The following is a 20173-nucleotide window of genomic DNA, read 5'->3' as shown; positions in this document are numbered from 1 at the left end:
AACCACTCAACCACAAACAGGTTAATGTTATCATTCAGAAATTTAAATAATTTTATCAAACAATCTTATTTATTACTATTGAGATTATTATAATTTTGTTCAGATTTAACAAATGAGCCCTCAGGACTCTAATATTTCTCAAAATATCCTCATCCTATTCTAGAAATACATGTTTAGTCAAAATTCCATAAAAGAACTAAATGGATTAAAATAGGTGGACTTTAAACATAAAAAATCACTTTCCAATATGTGACCGCCAACCACATTATGTATTGTACTAATCAAAGAACAAAACCAATAATTTATTCAAAATCTAAATTTGGTAGCTACGTTATGGCCCCTTTGCTCCAACAGCACATTACCCCCCTTAAACACGTACATCTACGCGGGACATCCATAACATCACAATTATATAATAATACCCCCAACACAAAAACACTTTGAATTATTATAAATTCAACGTCTCCTAAAATCTTCTTCTCTCATTCATTCTATGTTCTAACAATGTTTCTCTCTTTGCTCCTCTGTCTCTCCCTGTGCCTCATGCTACTTTCATTCCTCCTCACATTTTTCTTCTCTTTCGATAATCCGAAATCCTATCCTGTCATCGGCAGCCTTATTTCCTTCTCCAAAAATCGATATCGGCTTATTCATTGGTACACTGATCTCCTCTCCCAGTCGCATTCACAAACTATCATTTTAAAACGCTTTGGCGCGCGACGTACTATTATTACCGCTAATCCTGATAATGTGGAGTACATTTTAAAAACCAAATTTAGTAATTTTCCCAAGGGAAAGGCGTTTACGGAATATTTAGGTGATTTTCTGGGGTTCGGAATTTTTAATGTTGATGGAGAGGTGTGGCACTCGCAACGTAAGTTTGCGAGTCACGAGTTTAGCGCGAGATCTTTACGAGAGTTCGTTGTTAAAGTTTTGGAAGATGAAGTGGAGAACAGATTGTTGCCGGTACTTGAGAACGCGTCTATGAATGATGAGGTGTTGGATTTTCAACAGGTTTTGAAAAGCTTTGCGTTTGATACTATTTGTAAAGTTGCGTTAGGGTTTGATCCGTCTCATCTGGACTCTTCTGAGGCTGCTCCGTTGGATAATGCTTTCGACAATGCCTCGATGATCAGTGCCATGCGTGCTGCTGCGCCGGTGAATGCGCTGTGGAAATTGAAAAGAGCGTTGAATGTCGGATCGGAAAGGAAGCTTAAAGAGGCTGTGGCAGTGGTACATGATGCGGTTGATGAGATCATTCAGCTGAAAAAAAATAAAATGAAGCAAAATCGCGATGAAGATAGCGAAAATAATCTTCTGTGGAGACTATTGTCAGGTGGATATGATGATCAAATGGTTAGAGACATGGTGATTAGTTTTCTAATGGCGGGACGTGACACGACCTCTTCAGCAATGACGTGGTTGTTCTGGTTGATTTCGAAGAATGAAGATGTCGAAAATGAGCTGTTAAATGAAATAACTTCATCAAGTCAGGAATTAGTATTTGATAACCTGAAGGAAATGAATTACATGAAAGCATGCATTTGTGAATCAATGAGGCTGTATCCACCGGTGGTTTGGGACTCGAAACACGCTGCTAACGACGACGTTTTGCCTGACGGGACGGTGGTGCACAAGGGGAATAGAGTGACTTATTTTCCCTATGGAATGGGGAGAATGGAGGAGTTATGGGGAAAAGATAGGTTGGAGTTTAGGCCGGACCGGTGGTTCGATGATGAATCGGGCGGTTTAAAAATGGTGAGTCCTTATAAATTTCCGGTTTTCCAAGCCGGTCCGAGAGTATGTTTAGGGAAAGAAATGGCTTTCATACAGATGAAGTATGTGGTTGCGTCGGTTTTGAGACGGTTCGTGATAAAGCCGGTTTGTTCGGACCAACCGGTCTTTGTTCCTTTGTTAACAGGTCATATGGCTGGTGGACTGAAAGTTAGGGTGGTTAGGAGAGTTTAGATCCAGAGTTTAATATTACAAATCACAGTGTTCAAGTAAATTGTAGATGTATATTATGAAGACTTTGTATTAGCTAGGACTTTGGTGACAGTGCCTGCACACAGTTTATCATCGTGATTTAACTCATTCTTACTCTTGAAGCGATTTACAGAACCTCCATAAATGAATCAAAGTTAATTCAGATATACACTTGTTTTTAATCCCCCAACCAGCGTATTCGACCGTGTTGTATGAAAAAAATAATTGGTTTTTTATGCATATAATCGCATAAAGACGCGTTTCTAGGTAGTACAATCTTCAAACTAATTAGTTATATATAACTGGTCAAAAAATTAATTATTCAATTAGCAAATAATATTGGTATTTAAATGAAAGTAATGTTTAGAGTGGTTACGTGTGTTTAGTATGCAAACACAAGCTGCTGTAAAGGAAACATAGGAGAAAATGTAAAGGAGACTGGATCAAGATTTCCTGGAACCTCACATCCTGTACAAACAAATACTCAAAACCGATCTCAAACTAAACAAATAATATCAACGTCAACTCATCTGTTTGTTTGAATCTGACAAGGGAAAGTCGCAGAAATCGTGTTACACACCCACAAATTGATATTTGTATGGCTGTAGAATCCGGGGGTCCGGCTCAAGAAAGACAGTCATTCAAATGCAACAAAAACGACAAAACCCAAACACTAAAAATTGGGTTTTAAATGAGAGCAGGTATTACACTATTTTAAGTAAAATTTATATCAAAATGGTGTAAAAGTTACATTATTTTCATATTTATCGTTAAATATAAATTTAAAATAATATTAAAATACAAATTTAAATTTGAGTTGGAGATGGGCTGCTGAACACAACCCTTGGCAGAAAAACAAGCTAGCATGATCTTGCGAAATTCGGGAGTGTGTAACGGATACAGAAACAACAGGGAATATCTTGGAAGAAATATAACAAATAAACTAGTATCTATAATTTTTAAGCAGTATAGAGATTATAGAAATCTTAGGGGAGTGTCGGTGAGGATACAGAAACAGGGAACATCTTTGAATAAAGATTAATTTTTTGCAAACCCTACCTTTTATTTAATAATAAAATTTTATACTTATTTTTAAAAATACAGTTTCCGACTCCTAATTTTCGACATCAAAGACAATATGCATCCTTTTAAACATTTTGTTAAAAATATTTATATTTTGAAGGATAAAATTTAATTTCAGCAAAATATTTAAATAATAATTTTGTTTTTTTTAAATTAAACTAAAAGTTAAAATTTCAAATTATAAAAATAATATTAATATCAATTATTTTATATTTTACTCGTTATAATTTTTAAGAATTTAAAATATAAATATATTTAGAAACATTATGATCATATATAAAAACATATATTTTACTTGATAAATACATTTTAAGTATTTAGCATTATGATTAATTTAGAGCATTACTAATGAAAATAGCTACTCCCTGATTTTTTACTCATACTTGCACGCATTAAGGTTACAATAAAATATAGTTCTATAATTTATTTTTAGAATTTTCTTTTTCTATATAAAAATTTAAATATTATATTTTTATTTAGAAGAAAAAATATTTAAAATTATTTAGGCAACCATACTTTATGAAAGTTTTAAAATGTGTGTCAATCTTCCGTCACCAATGTAAAGAATCCAGTGGCAGTGAGGGTGTATAATTTTTTTTCATGTAAAATATGAATTAAAATAAATATTTTATTAATTTAAAATTTTAGTTATTAATATTAATATCTCAATTTTAATTTTATAACCGGAAGGGATGCATGTTGAAGTTAGTATTGAAAGTTAAGGGTTGTAAATTGTGTTTTACAAAATAGGTATACTATTTTGATTTTAAATGAAAGATGGAGGTTGCAAAGTGCAATTAATTCTTGAATAAATAAAACCGACAAATTGGTATCTACTATAGCTTTTAAGCAGTATAAAAATTATAGGCTGCTAATTGCACTTTGCACATGTACTCGTGCTGTACTCGTGCAGCAATTGTCTAGATAGCTTTTACCTCACCCCAGTTGCATTATGAATCTCTAATCATCGCAAAACATGTAATCATATGCAGCATAATCTAAATGCTGTGTTTTTCAGGCTCGGAACTGGGGAATCAACAGGTAGCCATGAGAAACAACATATAGAAAGATGAATAAGTGCAAGCTAGTAAAAAGTACAAGCATTTCCCCTCTTTGCCTATCTAGCAGAAAATGAACACTGAATACAAAGAACTTCAGAGTTTGATAGATTAAGAAGCCAAAAGCCAAGTTTTCCCCGAGAAGTGCTTGGCGGGTGCGCAACTTACTATAGACTCCCTACCCTACCCTGACTGAACAGAATCATCTCCACCAACTGAACTTGGACAAGTTTGAATAATGAGCATGAACCCCTGAAAATATTCCTCTCACAAAAACATTCTAAAAGAGTTACAAATAACTAATTCTTTCAATACAAACTACAAAGAGGGCACTAATACAAAGCGCATGCATACATATATGCACACCAGCTCCTAAATTTCACTAAAGTACTATGTGCTTCCAGGAGCATCATTACCAGCTGCAGGTTTTCGATTTATGTATCGGATGACAGCATCTTCCAGCCTGTAAGAAGTGCACAAGAAAAACAATATTATCATGAATTTTTATATTTTAAAAAATCAATGTATACCACAGCCAACTATTTGTGTACACAGGAAACATTTTTGTTTTCTTCCTTAATTTTTGGACAAGCATAAAGAAACTTCTTGCTAGGGGTGTGCACGGGTCGGTACGGCTCGGTTTTTACCGAAAACCGTTGCCAAACCGTACATGTCGGTTCGGTTCGGTTTTTTACCTATTAACCGTAACCGAACCATCCAGAACGGTGTTTTTTGGTTCAGATAACCGTTTGTCGGTTTCAATTTTTTCAGTTTTTTACCTAATTAAAAAATATTTTACATATTTAGTAATGAGTAGTTTGAAAATATTATAACATAAAAGAAAAATTGTTTGGAACTATTACCATAAAATAATTTTATAAGTAAATTTATATTCAAATTTGAAATTAAAAACTGGAATAATAATAACATTAAGTGTGTTAAAAGGGTACGTGGAGAGTGTAGAGTGCTAGGATGATAAACATAAAAAAGGGGGGACAAACAGGTTCTGTTAACAACAAATGGATCAAGTAGAAGCTTCTGTTTATGATACTAAATATACTGTATTGTAAATAACATTTAACATATTATATATAATTACATATATTACTATTATTATTTAATATTCTATAATCGGTTCGTTTCTTCGGTTCGGTTATAGGGATAAAACCGTTACCAAACGGTTCCATCGGTTCAGTTCGGTTACGGGGTTTTTTTGGTTTTTATCGGTTTCCATTTTTTTCGGTTTTCGGTCTGGTTTCGGTTTTTTGGCAAACATACAAAAAGAATATTCTAGACAAAAGGAAAATAGAGTCCCACTGTAAAGCACCAAAAGATGTCGAATCTAGGAATTGTTCACAACAGAAACTGCACGTCACAGAGTTCTATAACAAAAAGTAGTAAGACACCTCTCACAGGACTTGCTCTAAGGGCATCACAAGCTCTTTCGAAACAGTCTGAAATGGGAACATGAAGCCACAAAACCAATTAACTCTCTACGTATTTCCAAAAATACCAATTTGACTACGATCAAAATATTTCATTGGATGCACTAAGCTGTATTTGCCCTTTGTTTTTGGAATAAGGTTATTCTAAACATATAAAAATTCAACAATACAATTAATGCAAATGGACAAGAAAATATGTACACCTACAAAGCTATATGTAGGTGAAAGTATAAAGAATGAACAAGTATCCACACTGATTTTTATATGTAAACATACAAACTAAAATGCATTAGTGGCAGTCAAAATGTAAGCTTAGTCAAGATGAATAGAATTGCATACCAAGGTTGGTTATAGAACTCCGAACGGCGCTCCTTCTCAGCATTATGATTGGCATCTCCAGAGAGAAGCTTTAAATCCTTGCTTTGAGAAGCAATTAGTGAATCAATGAAATCTGCGGGAGATTGACTAAATCCGAGAAAGAAAGCCCGCCTCAGCCTATGTTCATGTATCTTCTTTATAGCAGATGATATAGCTTCATCACAGGCATCAATTTCCTTGTGCTTATCTAGATTCGCCAAGAAATTGGCCATATCCTTATCCAGTAAATAGGGAATGTCAACCAGGAAATCATAACAACAACTTCCTTCGCTACTATTTCCAGAAAGCTTTATCTTATACTCCAAATGAATAGGCTGTGGAGGAGTCAAATGTGAAGATATTTTCAGTGGTATCATGCCAAACTTCATCTTGTCTTCCCCAAATATTTTCTTAAGTGGTGCATCACACATAAAGAAAGAAGAATCGGTTGAAATTTGTAATTTTCTAGCCTTCACATAGTGCCAAATGGCAGATATAATCCTTGGTCGGGTTTCCACTTCAATACCAAGTACCTCAGATAGAACTGGAGAAAGCTTAAATTTTTCAGGCACGTAGTTCATTTCTAGTCTGATCATTGCAGTAAATTCCTTGTCACCTTTTCTCTTCACTTCAAATCCCTCGTGAGGGACAGGCGATCGAGAACTGTCCCACACAATCACATGATTATCTGGATAAAGACTCTGATCTAAATATATTGTAACTTTCTTGAAGAAAGAAGAAAACTTTGGATATGAAACATTCGAGCTTTGCCCCGTACTCGCTGCACCAGTATCACCCTCGTCTTCCAGTACCCTCCCCATAATTTTAAGTGACCATGAAGGTGGCTCAGCATTTTCTTTCTCAGGTACTCTTTGCCTCTGGTTAGCAGAGGTATTAAATACATATAATCGAAGAGTTTTCTGAGCATGTGGACGGCTTTTGAGAGATTCCTGAATGTCAAGCTTCTTTCTTGAAAGGGCAGCGTCTACACGAGACTCAAATTCAAGCAACTGAGTATAAAGAGCTGATTCTGGAAGAAGAGCGGCAACCTTATCTGGGATCTGCTTCTCAGGTAGCTTTCGCTTCTTTCTATTAGCTGCAGGGGTTAATTCCATAGCTTTCAGAGGGGATGCAGCTCCAGGACCTGAAGAATTTGGAGGCCTAGCCGACTGTTTTTGAGGTGGCCTCTTCGCACTCCCCGTGCCAGGCGTAGCTATGGAGGGTGAGGACACATTTGAATTATTAATCCCTTGATTATTTATTTGCGGATAAGATTGCGCTTGTGCTTGAGCTTGAAATTGGTTATGAGGGGTTTGCCCTCGGACTTGTTGAAGATGGGCGTACTGAGCCTGAGCCAACGCCTGTGCATGGTGCCTATCAGACAACTGAAAATGACCCTGAAAGTGAGCCCCGCCTTGTCCCTGAGGATTCGCCTGAGCCATCAAATGTGATTGCATCTGATGGTTCAAAGGCGTAGTCTGAGATACCACCCCTGAATTACCAAATGCAGCAGGCACCCCAACATTCTTCATCGCATTGTTATTATTATTTGATGCCATACCAAACTCTCACACACTACTTCCTAAAATCCAGCAAATCCCATACAAAGCAAAAAGTATTCAAGAACCTGTTTAAAGTAGAAACATCACCTTTAGGTCTCTACAATTACATCTCAACAATTAGACAAATGGGTAACCTTTTCTCAGCAACAAAAAACAATGATTCCAATACTAACCATGGAATCTAAGACTCGAGAACTTTCACAACTATACTAAAGCAAAACCCATAAAAAACAAGAAATCCAAGAACCTAATTACCACGAAAATATCACCTTTTTATGTCTACAAACTTGCACCTCAACGAATTTAGACAAATGGGTAAATTCATAATTCAACAAAATAAAGAATTTCAGTACTTAACATGAACCACAGGACTCAATAAACTCACACAATTGAACCCAACTAAAACCCACAAAAAGCAAAAAAAATTAAGAACTGGAAACCACAAAAACATCACCTTTAGGTCTCTAAACTTACAAGTTACACCTCAACAAATTTAAACAAATGGGTAAAATCTTATTCAACAAAAGCAGCAATCTTTACAGTAAAAACTAATTACAATCATAAATTACACAACTGGACTCAACTAAAACCAACAAAAACCAAGAAAATTAAGAACCTGATAACACAAAAACAACACCTCTATGTCTCTAAACTTACACCTCAACAAATTTACACAAAATGGTTAACTCTTTTTCAACCAAAGCAACAATCTTTACATTAAAAACTAATTACAAGACTCATAAACTTACACAATTGAACTCAACTAAAACACACAAAACCCAAGAAAATCAAAAAATTGATAACACAAAACATCACCTTTAGGTCTCTAAACTCACAGTTCAACAAATTTACACAAACAGGTAAATTCTTATTTCAAAAAATCAAGAACTGCAATACTAAACATGAAACCATGACTCAAGAACTTACACAATTTAACTCAACTAAAACCCAGAAAAACCAAGAAATTCAAGAACCTGATAACAAAAAAACATCACTTAGGTCTCTAAACTCACACCCCAACAAAATTACACATAAGGTTAAATTCTTTTTCAAAAAAAGCAGCAATCTTTACAGTAAAAACTAATTACAAGACTCATAACTTACACAACTAAACTCAACTAAAATCCAAGAAACTCAAGAACCAAGAACACAAAAACATCACCTTTAGGTCTCTAAACTTACACCTCGACGAATTTACACAAATGGGCAAATTCTTTTTCCAAAAAAAGCAGCAATCCTTACAATAAAAACTAATTACAAGACTAAAGAACTTATACAATTGAACTCAACTAAAACCCACAACACAAGAAAATCTAGAACCTGATAACACAAAACATCACCTTGAGGTCTCTAAACTTACACCTCAAACAAATTTACACAAAAGGCTAAAATCTTTTTAACCAAAAGCACCAATCTTTACAGTAAAAGCTAATTACAAGACTTATAAACTCTCCCAATTGAACTGACATGTATGAATCTTGAAACCCTAGATTCAGTAATAAAAAGGGCAGTAAAGAAACAGGAATTGGGTAAGAATAGATACAGAGATATAGAAATTAATCTTACAGAGATAGATGGAATGGGCTTGTGTTGTTGTGTTGCTGCTTAATTGTAAAATTGTAAAAAGCTTCTTCTCAAACAAATATCAGCTGTGTGTGTGTAAACAAGAACTCGCTTCTCTTTTTTTCATCACACGGACACACCCACTGGACTTTATTAGACATGTGTTAGTTACTAAATTGCCCTTTTTGTACACAATTTGTTCCATTGACTCGGATTTGCCAATAAAATTTACAAATTACTTTTTTAATATTGATAATTAAAAAAAATAAAGCATATAATAATAGGTTCATACAACGAGAGACTCAAACTCTTTACCATTCTTAGTTTACTTGATAATAAAATTTTATATCTTATCTTATCTTATCTTAATATATATAAAGGAAAACCCCCGAAAATTCCAAAATCGTTCGAATCATATTTATCTATTTTTATAGAGTTCCTTAAATTTAATTATTATAAATTATATTTCCATTTTTATATCCTATATTTTAGCCTCTAAAAATTAAAATTAGAGCCTTTTCAATAGCCTTTAATTATTATAAATTATTATAAATAAGTATGATATGTCGTTTGTGCCTTTCACCGGGGTCAACTATCACTACTAATCGGTTCTCTTCGGATTTGCACTACTACGTGATGAATTGAAAAGTACATTTGAGTGGATTTTAGGTACTTGGTTAGAGGCTATTGAAGAGAAATAACCATTCGCCATTATCACTAATCAAGTTCAATTCATGGTGGGGGCAATTGAATCTCAACTACCGAACACCACAAATTTGTTGTCTTTGTGGCACATAAGTAACAAATTTCCAAATAAGCTTTCAACTTTTTTTTGAATGAAGGGTTTAAAAGTCATTTCAACAATTGCATATACCACTTGTTTATCGAAGTTGTATTTGAGAATCATTGGAACGCATTGGTCTTTAAATAAAAGTTGAAATAGAATACATGCTACAAGGATTGTACAATTTGAAGTATAAGTGGATCGATACTTATACACAGAACATTTTCTCTACGGGTCAAAACACAACATCGAAAACCGAAGGAATGAATGCCTTTTTTATGCTCATGTTGGGTCTTGCACGGGATTGAAAGAATTTTTTGAGGATGCACAAAGAGCTTTGGAAAGTCAGTTCACGTGTGAGAAGAAAAATGATTATAATAAACTTCATAAAAGTAGTTGCATGCAAATGAAGACCGTCTTGGAGCATCATGTCGCTTTCATTTATACCAAAGATGTGTTTAAAATATTCTAAGACCAATTGGTTGAGGCCTCTAAGTACTTTGTGGAGAAAGATAAAGATCGCTCCTTGAAAGATGTAGAAGATACGTAAAACAACTGTTATAGACCATTGATGGTTGAGTCTAAGAGAACCACATATCTTCTTTCTTTAACAAGTTATAATTAAGGAGTTATAGCATATGTAGAATGTATGAGCATTAGGGCATGTTGTGTCGCCACATCATTGTCGTGTTGACAAAGAGGCGTATGACCGAATTACCGGAATATTTTGTGAAATGAATATGGACTAGAGATGTCAATAGAGTTGATGATGTCTTGCCATATCACATGGCCAAAGATAATGGTCCATCCCATTATTTGACTCCCACGAAAAGAATTAACCACGTGGTTTTGCTCACTATGGGGTTTAGTCATAGTTGCATGACATCGAAAAAGCGTTATGAGTATGCCATCAAGGTTATTAATCGAGAAATTGAAATTATTGAAAAAATGCCCGTTAATGGGGTAGAACATGTTGAAAGTGAATTTGACACAAAAGAAACTCAAGAAAGTGCTGACAAGTTACATGAAACTATTCTTGACCCCCTTGTTTCAAAAATCAAAGGGAAGAAAAAATATCACTAATTTAAGAGTCCCGTTGAGGAACTTGCAAAGAAAAAAAAGGAAATGCGGACATTGCGGAGTATCGGGATATAATGCTAGGAAATGTTTAGCAAAAATGGAAGAATTATGAAAAAGTTAAAGTGGTCAATTGTAATTGATATTTTATATAACATTCCCTTGCTAACTTCAACTTCTTGTCATGTGTAGGTGAAATTATCATTGCTTCGGATGTGGAGTTAGTGTCTCAAATTAGCAACTCATTCTCAAACTCGGACGTGGAGGATTGTATGTCACCAACCTTTAGTAACTTGGAGAGAGCCGCTCGTGAATGCACCGAAATCGTACGATTGTACGACGCACCTCCCCAATCGAAGGAAGAAGATACGGAGTTGTACTCTCCAAAAAAAAGCCTACCATTCAAGGGTTTGGGACGAAACATGCCATTGGTGTAAATTGGTGTACCCTACCTTACAAGTTCGAAAGAGTGTGGTGCAATATGCTGCCTTATTTTCTCCCCGTTTTGAACTTGGGTAGGGAGTTCCCCGATATCCTATGAAGACTATCTGAATGGGATGGTGGTGAAAATTATGGAATGTGATAGTGTTAGATATATTTGTGATGTCATGTCTAATAATGATTTGTGTTTAGTTTTCAGATCTTGACTAACAAGACAAATCAGGACTTAACTGAAAATCAGTACTTATACTGAAGTCAGAACTTAAGATATCAGAACTTAAGTTATCAGAACTTAAGATATCAGAAGATATTCATCAGAAGATAATATTAGGACTTAAGAAGACTTTCAGATAAGGAAGGCGGCTGATTGAAAGGAAAGAAGATTGAGACTAAAACAAGAAGAGATATGCATGGAGAAGAATTCTATGAAGAATAAAAGACTTGGAGGAAAAGATAACTAATTAATATATTTTAGGATGCTGACTTATATTCGATATCAATTAGAAGATTATCTTGTAACTGTGTGGTATATAAACACAGCATAGGGTTTACACTAGATGTGTTATCATTATCGAGAATATTATTCATTGTAACCCTAGCAGCTCTCGTGATATTTGTTCATCACTGAGAGAGAACGGTTCCATTGTAATACTGTTTTATTAATAAGATTATTATGTGTTTCATACTTGTGTTCTTAATTCGATTTGATTGTAGTATACATTGTATTCAACCCCCTTCTACATTGTGTGTGACCTAACAAGTGGTATCAGAGCCTATCTGTTAACACATATACAGTAAAGATCCAAAACAATCATGTCTGAAAAAGAACAAACTCCAACCAAGCCCACCAAAACTGAAGAAACTCCAAAGACTCAAATCCATAGTCGATATAAGACTATTAGGGTTCCCATACTGAAACCTTCTGAATATCCCATATGGAAAGTGAGGATGACTATGTTTCTGGAAGCTACAGATCCAGAATACCTTGACAGAATTAATGAAGGACCACATAAGCCAACCAAGCTCTCTGTTGTAGTTGTAGATCAGCCAGCACAGACCGTACCAAAGGAGAAAAGTGAATATACAACTGAAGATATCTCATATATTGCCAAGGATGCAAATGTAAAGCATTTATTGCACAGTGTCATTGATAATGTCATGTCAAACAGGGTAATTAACTGTAAGACTGCAAAGGAGATATGTGATGTCTTGGAGACAAGATGCTAGGGAACTGATGCAATTAAGAAGAACAGGAGGACTATACTCACTCAAGAGTATGAGCACTTTGACTCAAAACCTGATGAGTCATTAACTGGTTTATATGACAGATTTGTCAAACTCTTAAATCATCTGTCACTGGTGGATAAGGAATATGATCTTGAAGATACTAATCTTAAATTCCTTTTAGCTCTTCCTGAAAGTTGGGATTTGAATGCAACTACTATAAGAGACAAATATGCTCTTGATGAAACTACTCTTGATGAAATTTATGGTATGCTCAAAACTCATGAACTTGAGATGGATCAAAGAAGCAAGAGACATGGGAGAAAGTCAAGAATAATTGCTCTTAAGGCTGAGGAGGAATCCCCCAAAGTGGCTGCCTCAAAGAAAGGCAAAGGAAAGGCTCTCATCACAAAGTCTGATTCAGATTCATCAAGTTCTGATGATGATGATGAGGATTCAGAAACTGTAAGTCTATCTGAGATGGATGCTGATGAAGAGATGATGAGATTGTGTGCTCTTATGGTGAAGGGCATCACAAAGATAGCCTACAGGAAATTCAGAAGGAGAAAGAAGTTTTCCAGGAAAAGTGGAAGTTCTGATAAGAAGGGATTTAGAAAATCTGAAGGCAAAGCAGGAAAGTCTGACAGAGGAGATTACTCAAATGTTAAATGCTACGATTATGGTGAGAAAGACCACATATCTCCTGATTGCAAGAAAGGAAAAGGTGACAAAGGCAAGGCACCTGTCACAAAGAAGAAAAGCTAGACAAACACTTCAGATTATGAACATGAGGTAAATTATGCCTTGATGGCAAATGCTGATAGCAGTTCTGAAGCTGCTGCGTTAAAGGTACCTCAAACAACTTATGCTTTTCATACTGATGATATTACTGAGTTGAGATCTTATCTTAAAACCATATTCATTAGCTATAGAGATCAAACTTTAACATGTGATAGGTTAACTTCTGAAAATATGGTTTTTAAGAAAAGGAATGACTATTTAGAAAAGGAGTTAGTTATGTTCCATCAAACTCAGAAAGAAAGAGATGATGCTTTTTATATTAGAGATGAAGTGTTAAAATTGAATCAATCTCTAAAAACTGAGTTAGATTAGGAAAAAGAGATTATCAGGACTTGGACTAACTCTGGCAGAACAACTCGGAATTTGTTAAGTAGTGGAAACTGGAAAGAAGGCTTAGGTTATGGAGATGATAAAAGTGAAAAAGGAACTGAACAAATTAAGCCAATTATTGTTAAACAGACTACTAAGACAAAGGTAAATCCTGTTAAGTTTGTAGCTAAAACTGTAAAGTCTGATTCTGAAAAGATGAAAGATATTGATACAGAAGTTAAGGCAGAGTCAACTTCTGACAAATTAAAATAGGATAAACCAGCTGAAGTTAACATAGGCTTAATGACAAAGAAGAAGTTTAAGTACAAGCTGAAAGAGATTAAGGAGGTAAACAAGGTAAAGCCACCTGGGAAAAATAGGAATGGAAAGGAATGTGTGAATAAAAGCAATAATTATAAGCCTGTTCCTAATGCTCCTAGAAAGAAATGCTATAACTATGGAAACTCTAACCATCTTGCTTCTTTTTGCAGGAAGAATAAGAATATCAACTCTTTACCTCCTAATTCAGGAGTTAAGAGCCAGCCCGTTAGGTTTAAACCACAAAATCCTTTTTTTCATTGTGGTAGTTTATGGCATTCCATTTATACTTGTAAGGAATATCATAGTTTGTACTATGATTATTATCAAATAAAACCTTCTTTGAAGAAAGTTAGCATTATTCATTCTAGTGTAAGTTCTGATGCAAAGTCTGATACTGTAAACTCTGATAAGAAAAATGTTAACAAACTCTGATGTTAAATTCGCTGCAAATGTTAACAAACTTAATAAGGCCAAAGGATCCAAGAAAGTCTGGGTCCTTAAAACTAATCATTAGTGGTCTTTGTGATTGCAGGGCAACAGGAAAAACATCCTAGTTCTGGACAGTGGATGTTCAGGACAGTGGATGTTCAGGACATATGACTGGAAATAAAGCCCTGCTATCAGACTTTTTGGAGAAAGCTGGCCCAGGAGTTTCTTATGGAAATGGAAACATGGGAAAAACTCTGGAATATGGCAATATCAATCTTGGGAATGTCATCATTGAAAAAGTAGCTCTAGTCTCAGGACTTAAACACAATCTGCTAAGTGTTAGTCAAATCTGTGACAGAGGTTATCATGTGAATTTCTTTGAAAAACACTGTGAAGTTGTAAGCAAATCTACAGGCAAAGTTGTTCTAAAGGGATACAGGCATGGTAACATTTATGAAGCCAAGCTTTCAACAAGTTCTGATGGTTCTACAATCTGTCTGTTAAGCAGAGCATCAATTGAAGAAAGCTGGGATTGGCACAAGAAACTCTCTCATTTAAATTTTAACAATATAAATGAACTAGTCAAGAAAGATCTTGTGAGAGGACTGCCAAAATCAGTATTTGCTCCTGATGGCCTTTTTGATTCATGTCAAAAGGCAAAACAAAGAAAATCTTCATTCAAGAGCAAGACTGAATCTTCAATTTTTGAGCCTTATCACCTACTACATGTTGATCTATTTGGTCCAGTGAATGTCATGTCTATTGCAAAGAAAAAATATGCTATGGTCATAGTAGATAAGTTTCCCAGATACACATGGGTGTATTTCTTGCACACAAAAAAGTGAAACTGCATCTATCTTGATTGATCATATCAAACAACTGGATAAATTGGTCAAAGAATCTGTGAAAATCATAAGAAGTGATAATGGCACTGAGTTCAAAAATTTGATTATGGAAGAGTTCTACAAAGACCATGGAATAAAGCAGGAATTCTCTGCTCCTGGAACTCCACAGCAAAATGGAGTTGTTGAAAGAAAGAATAGAACTCTTATTGAAGCTGCACGAACTATGCTTGATGAAGCAAAGTTACCAACCTACTTTTGGGCTGAAGCTGTGCAGACTGCTTGTTTTACTCAGAATGCAACACTTATCAACAAGCATGGAAAGACGCCATATGAGGTGGTGAAGAAAAAGAAGCCAAATCTGAAGTACTTTCATGTATTTGGATGCAAGTATTTTGTTCTTAAAACTCATCCTGAACAGCTATCCAAATTTAATCTAAAAGCTGATGAAGGAATTTTTGTTGGATATCCACTTTCCACAAAAGCCTTCAGAGTCTACAATTTAAGAACAAGGGTTGTCATGGAATCTATCAATGTCTCTTTTGATGATAAGAAGATTACTGGACTTGAAGATTTCAATGATCATGATCAGCTGAGATTTGAGAATGAAGTTTTAAATTCTGATTCTGTAAATTCTGATAGTCTAAATCCTGATACGGCAAACTCTGATGGGTTAAACTCTGATGTTATTGAAACTGTGGTGACTACGCTAAAGGAAAATGCACCTGTGCAAGGGGGGCATATTGAAGATCCAACCACATCTCAAGAAGCAGCAGAACCTAGAACAGGCTCTTCAATTCTGATTCATCAAGTTCTAATGGGCCAAGTTCTGATAATTCCGGAAACTCAAATTCTGATTCATCAAGTTCTGATGGGTCAAGTTCTGATAATTCTGGAAACTCAAATTCTGAAGGATCCAACTCAGAGAGCATAATTTCAGGGGGAGCATCATAAAATATTGATGGAGACAACATGGATCATGGGGGAGCATCCAGTTCTAGAGATAACCTTCAATCTGCAAGGAAGTGGACTAACACACATATATCTGACTTGATTATTGGAGATCCTGAAGCAGGTATTAGAACTAGAACATCAACATCAAATGAATGTCTCTATCATTCTTTTTTTTCTCAGACTGAACCAAAGAAAGTGGAAGAAGCTCTTCAAGATGCTGATTGGTTGCAAGCAATGCAGGAAGAGTTAAATTAATTTGAAAGAAATAAAGTCTGGACCCTAGTGCCAAGACCAAATAATAGATCTGTTGTTGGTACAAAATGGGTGTTCAGAAACAAAACCGATAGTGATGGCATAATTACAAGAAATAAAGCAAGGTTGGTTGCAAAAAGGATATTCTCAACAAGAGGGAATTGATTATGATGAAACATTTGCACCAGTTACTAGATTGGAAGCCAAAAGGATATTTCTGGATTATGCTGCTCACAAAAAGTTTACAGTCTTTCAAATGGATGTAAAAAGTGCTTTTCTTAATGGAGAATTAAAGTATATGTTGAACAACCTCCAGGTTTTGTAGATTCAAAATTTCCTAATCATGTCTACAGACTTGATAAATCACTTTATGGCCTTAAGCAAGCTCCAAGAGCATAGTATGAGACATTAGCTCAGTTTCTTCTAGAAAGTGGATTTAACAGAGGGACTATTGACAAAACCTTATTCGATCTCAACCATGGAAATGACTTACTTTTGGTGCAGATATATGTTGACGATATCATTTTTGTTTCTACAATTGACAGACTTTGTAAAAGGTTTGCCAAGCTAATGCAATCAAGATATCAAATGAGTATGATGGGAGAACTTAGCTATTTTCTGGGCCTTCAAGTCAAGCAGAATGATGAAGGAACTTTTATTTGTCAATCTAAGTACACCAGAAATTTGTTGAAGAAATTTGGAATGCAAGACTGTTCAAGTGCATCCACTCCTATGGCCAGTGCAACAAAATTGGATAAGGATATTGGTACATCAGTAGATATTACTGATTACAGAGGTATGATTGGCTCACTACTCTATCTAACTGCAAGTAGACCTAATATTATGTATGATACCAAGGAGTGGAAAAAAGTTGATTTTGTTCCTACTGCAAATATTCTTGCTGAGCACCTGGCTAAAGCTGATGAGATGCTGATGAATGATGACTTCAAAGCACAGCTCAGAGTTACTGCATTGAGTATTAGGAACCTTCAAGGTCAACACTCAATAACTCAAGCCAAGGTGAAAAAAATTCAAGAAACACTGATTTAGCAAGACATGAATGTCAAATTGGAAAAGAACAAGTTTTTTAAGCCAGCCTTTGACCGCATTGGGTATATAGAAAAGACTCAAGAAAAGCAGCAAGCTCAACTATCTGATATTTTGAAGAATCAAGCTGCTCAATAAGACCAACTCAATGAAATCCAAAACTCTGTGGAATTGCTTGTCTACCTGCTTCTACCAGATGATGCCAAAAAGGGGGAGAAAGTGATTAAGTCCAAATGCAAAACTGATCAACCACTGAAGGGTAAGGATGATGATAATGAAGACCAGGGAAACTCTGAAAGGAGTAGAGATCTAAGTCACAGCAGGGGCTCTTTATCAAGGGAAGCCAGAACTACAAGTCAAAGAATAAGTTCTGATACTGGTAAAAGGATGAGTTATGATGAACAAACTCTGAAACTTAATGAAGAGATCTCCAAAAGGTTGTTCCTAAAGGACAATCCTGGCATGGATATTGAAAGTCTGAAAAAAGAACAGATTAGACTGAAAGTTGAAAATGATAAATCTAAGTCAAAGTCTAAAGCTCAAGTCACAACAAAGAAACCACCTAAGCCTAAGGGCATTGTGATCAAAGAGATGACAAATTCTGAGGCATCTAAGGCCAAGTCCAAATCACAGGTGGAAGTTGATCCCAGATTCAAGGGCAAGGCAAAAGTTGATGAACCTGTAAAGATATATATACCAACTATGGATCTGGAAGCAAAATCTGATGAAGATGCAACTCTGATTTTGAAGAATAAAAGTAATATTCATGCAACCTCTGACAGAGCTCAAGTTGTCTTGACATCAGAAGAAAAGGAAACCTCTGACATTGCTCATGTTAAACCTTCAAAAATTCTACTACCTGGGTTTACTAAAGCTCAACAATCTGCTCAATCTATGAAGACTTCAACAAATGTTTTTAAGGGTAGGTTGCTCCAAGAGAAGGAAGCTAGAGATAAAACAGGACTGGGTAATGCTGATGAGAAGAGGGTAAACAACTCTACTTTAGATCCTACATCTCTTTCTGAACCAGGAGTAGGGACAACTCCAGAAAGACTAAATCAATTGGAGTCTGTACAGATGGTTTACAATCTCAAGCTGAAAGAAGACATAATGCTTTATTTTAGACATATGGGAGAGTATTCCAGATAAGAAAGAATGCAATTCGATTGAAGTATTATGAAGAACTGCAACATGTTTTATTTCTACTTCAAGTGAAGAACAGGTCAACAGATGGTGCTGCCAGTTACTTAAAATCTGATATTCAAAGGCAGAAGAAACTTTACTCTAGTAAAGTCTGACAGACCATATTATCCAAAATACAGAGCTCGCAATGGTGAATTAGTTGAGATGAAGCCTAATATCGCCAAGATCACTACATTTCTGGGTATTAAGGGTATTGAATTTAATCTGGAGTCTGATAAAGCTTATCTGATCAGATTGGATCAGGAAATAAGGAAAGCAAAGATTAATGATCTCAGGGCTGCTATCTTTCAGACAGGGGAATATACAGTTGAACTTAAAGATGCTAAAAGGAGGATGATAAATGAACTTGAATATGCTGAGAGAACTCTTTTGAAGAACTATCTCAGAACAACTCCTGACATTCAAGAGATCACAAACTGAAGCCAAGTCAAGACAACTGTTAAGTTTTGAAGAATATACAGGCTAAAGCTGATATCAGACTTTAAGGATGGTAAAAGCTACAAGGACTGTGAGTTGTAGTTATCTAGTCAAATTCTCATATGCATTTGTACTTAATGTTTTTGACATCATCAAATATCTATTGAACTTCTATATTATGCTAATTTACAAGTTGGGGGAGATTGTTAGATATATTTGTAATGTCATGTCTAATAATGATTTGTGTTTAGTTTTCAGATCTTGATTAACAAGACAAATCAGGACTTAACTGGAAATCAGTACTTATACTGAAGTCAGAACTTAAGATATCAGAACTTAAGTTATCAGAACTTAAGATATCAGAAGATATTCATCAGAAGATAATATCAGGACTTAAGAAGACTTTCAGATAAGGAAGGCGGCTGATTGAAAGGAAAGAAGATTGAGACTAAAAGAAGAAGAGATATGCATGGAGAAGAATTCTATAAAGAATAGAAGACTTGGAGGAAAAGATAACTAATTGATATATTTTAGGATGCAGACTTATATTCGATATCAATTAGAAGATTATCTTGTAATTGTGTGGTATATAAACACAACATAGGGTTTACACTAGATGTGTTATCATTATCGAGAATATTATTCATTGTAACCCTAGCAGCTCTCGTGATATTTGTTCATCACTGAGAGAGAACGGTTCCATTGTAATACTGTTTTATTAATAATATTATTATGTGTTTCATACTTGTGTTCTTAATTCGATTTGATTGTAGTATACACTGTATTCAACTCCCTTCTACAGTGTGTGTTACCTAACAGATAGGATTGCGGACATACGTAAGTTGAGGCCTCGCGAGGGTTGCACGCGTGACCAAATGCGCATTTAACGCGTCAAGGGTTGGGTGTCCCGCCTACGTGGTGACGATACCACCGCATGGGCTTGGGGGCGTGCACCATGGAGCAAATTTATTCTTGTAGGTCCCAAATTATCATAGAAGGGTGGGGTGTTGAATACGAT

The 20173-nt window shown here is 35.3% G+C and overlaps 2 protein-coding genes across 2 annotated transcripts; one reads left to right on the top strand and one right to left on the bottom strand.

The window, feature by feature from the left end:
• The first annotated feature begins 438 nt into the window (after positions 1-438).
• Positions 439-2153, top strand: LOC141723786 (cytochrome P450 94B3-like). Its single transcript, XM_074525675.1, has one exon. The coding sequence runs from the start codon at positions 505-507 to the stop codon at positions 1966-1968; it is 1464 nt and encodes a 487-aa protein (XP_074381776.1). The 5' UTR covers positions 439-504; the 3' UTR covers positions 1969-2153.
• A 1964-nt stretch (positions 2154-4117) lies between these two features.
• On the bottom strand, positions 4118-9192 carry LOC141723785 (SWI/SNF complex component SNF12 homolog). The gene is made up of 3 exons (XM_074525673.1): positions 9058-9192; positions 5912-7556; positions 4118-4590 (listed from the first exon to the last, which is right to left on the bottom strand). The coding sequence occupies exons 2-3, from the start codon at positions 7486-7488 to the stop codon at positions 4518-4520; spliced, it is 1650 nt and encodes a 549-aa protein (XP_074381774.1). The 5' UTR covers positions 7489-7556; positions 9058-9192; the 3' UTR covers positions 4118-4517.
• Positions 9193-20173: the final 10981 nt, after the last annotated feature.

The sequence above is a fragment of the Apium graveolens genome, chromosome 5, assembly GCF_009905375.1.
Source record: "Apium graveolens cultivar Ventura chromosome 5, ASM990537v1, whole genome shotgun sequence".
NCBI classification, from domain to species: Eukaryota; Viridiplantae; Streptophyta; class Magnoliopsida; order Apiales; family Apiaceae; genus Apium; species Apium graveolens.
This window is presented reverse-complemented; position numbering and strand designations above follow the sequence as displayed.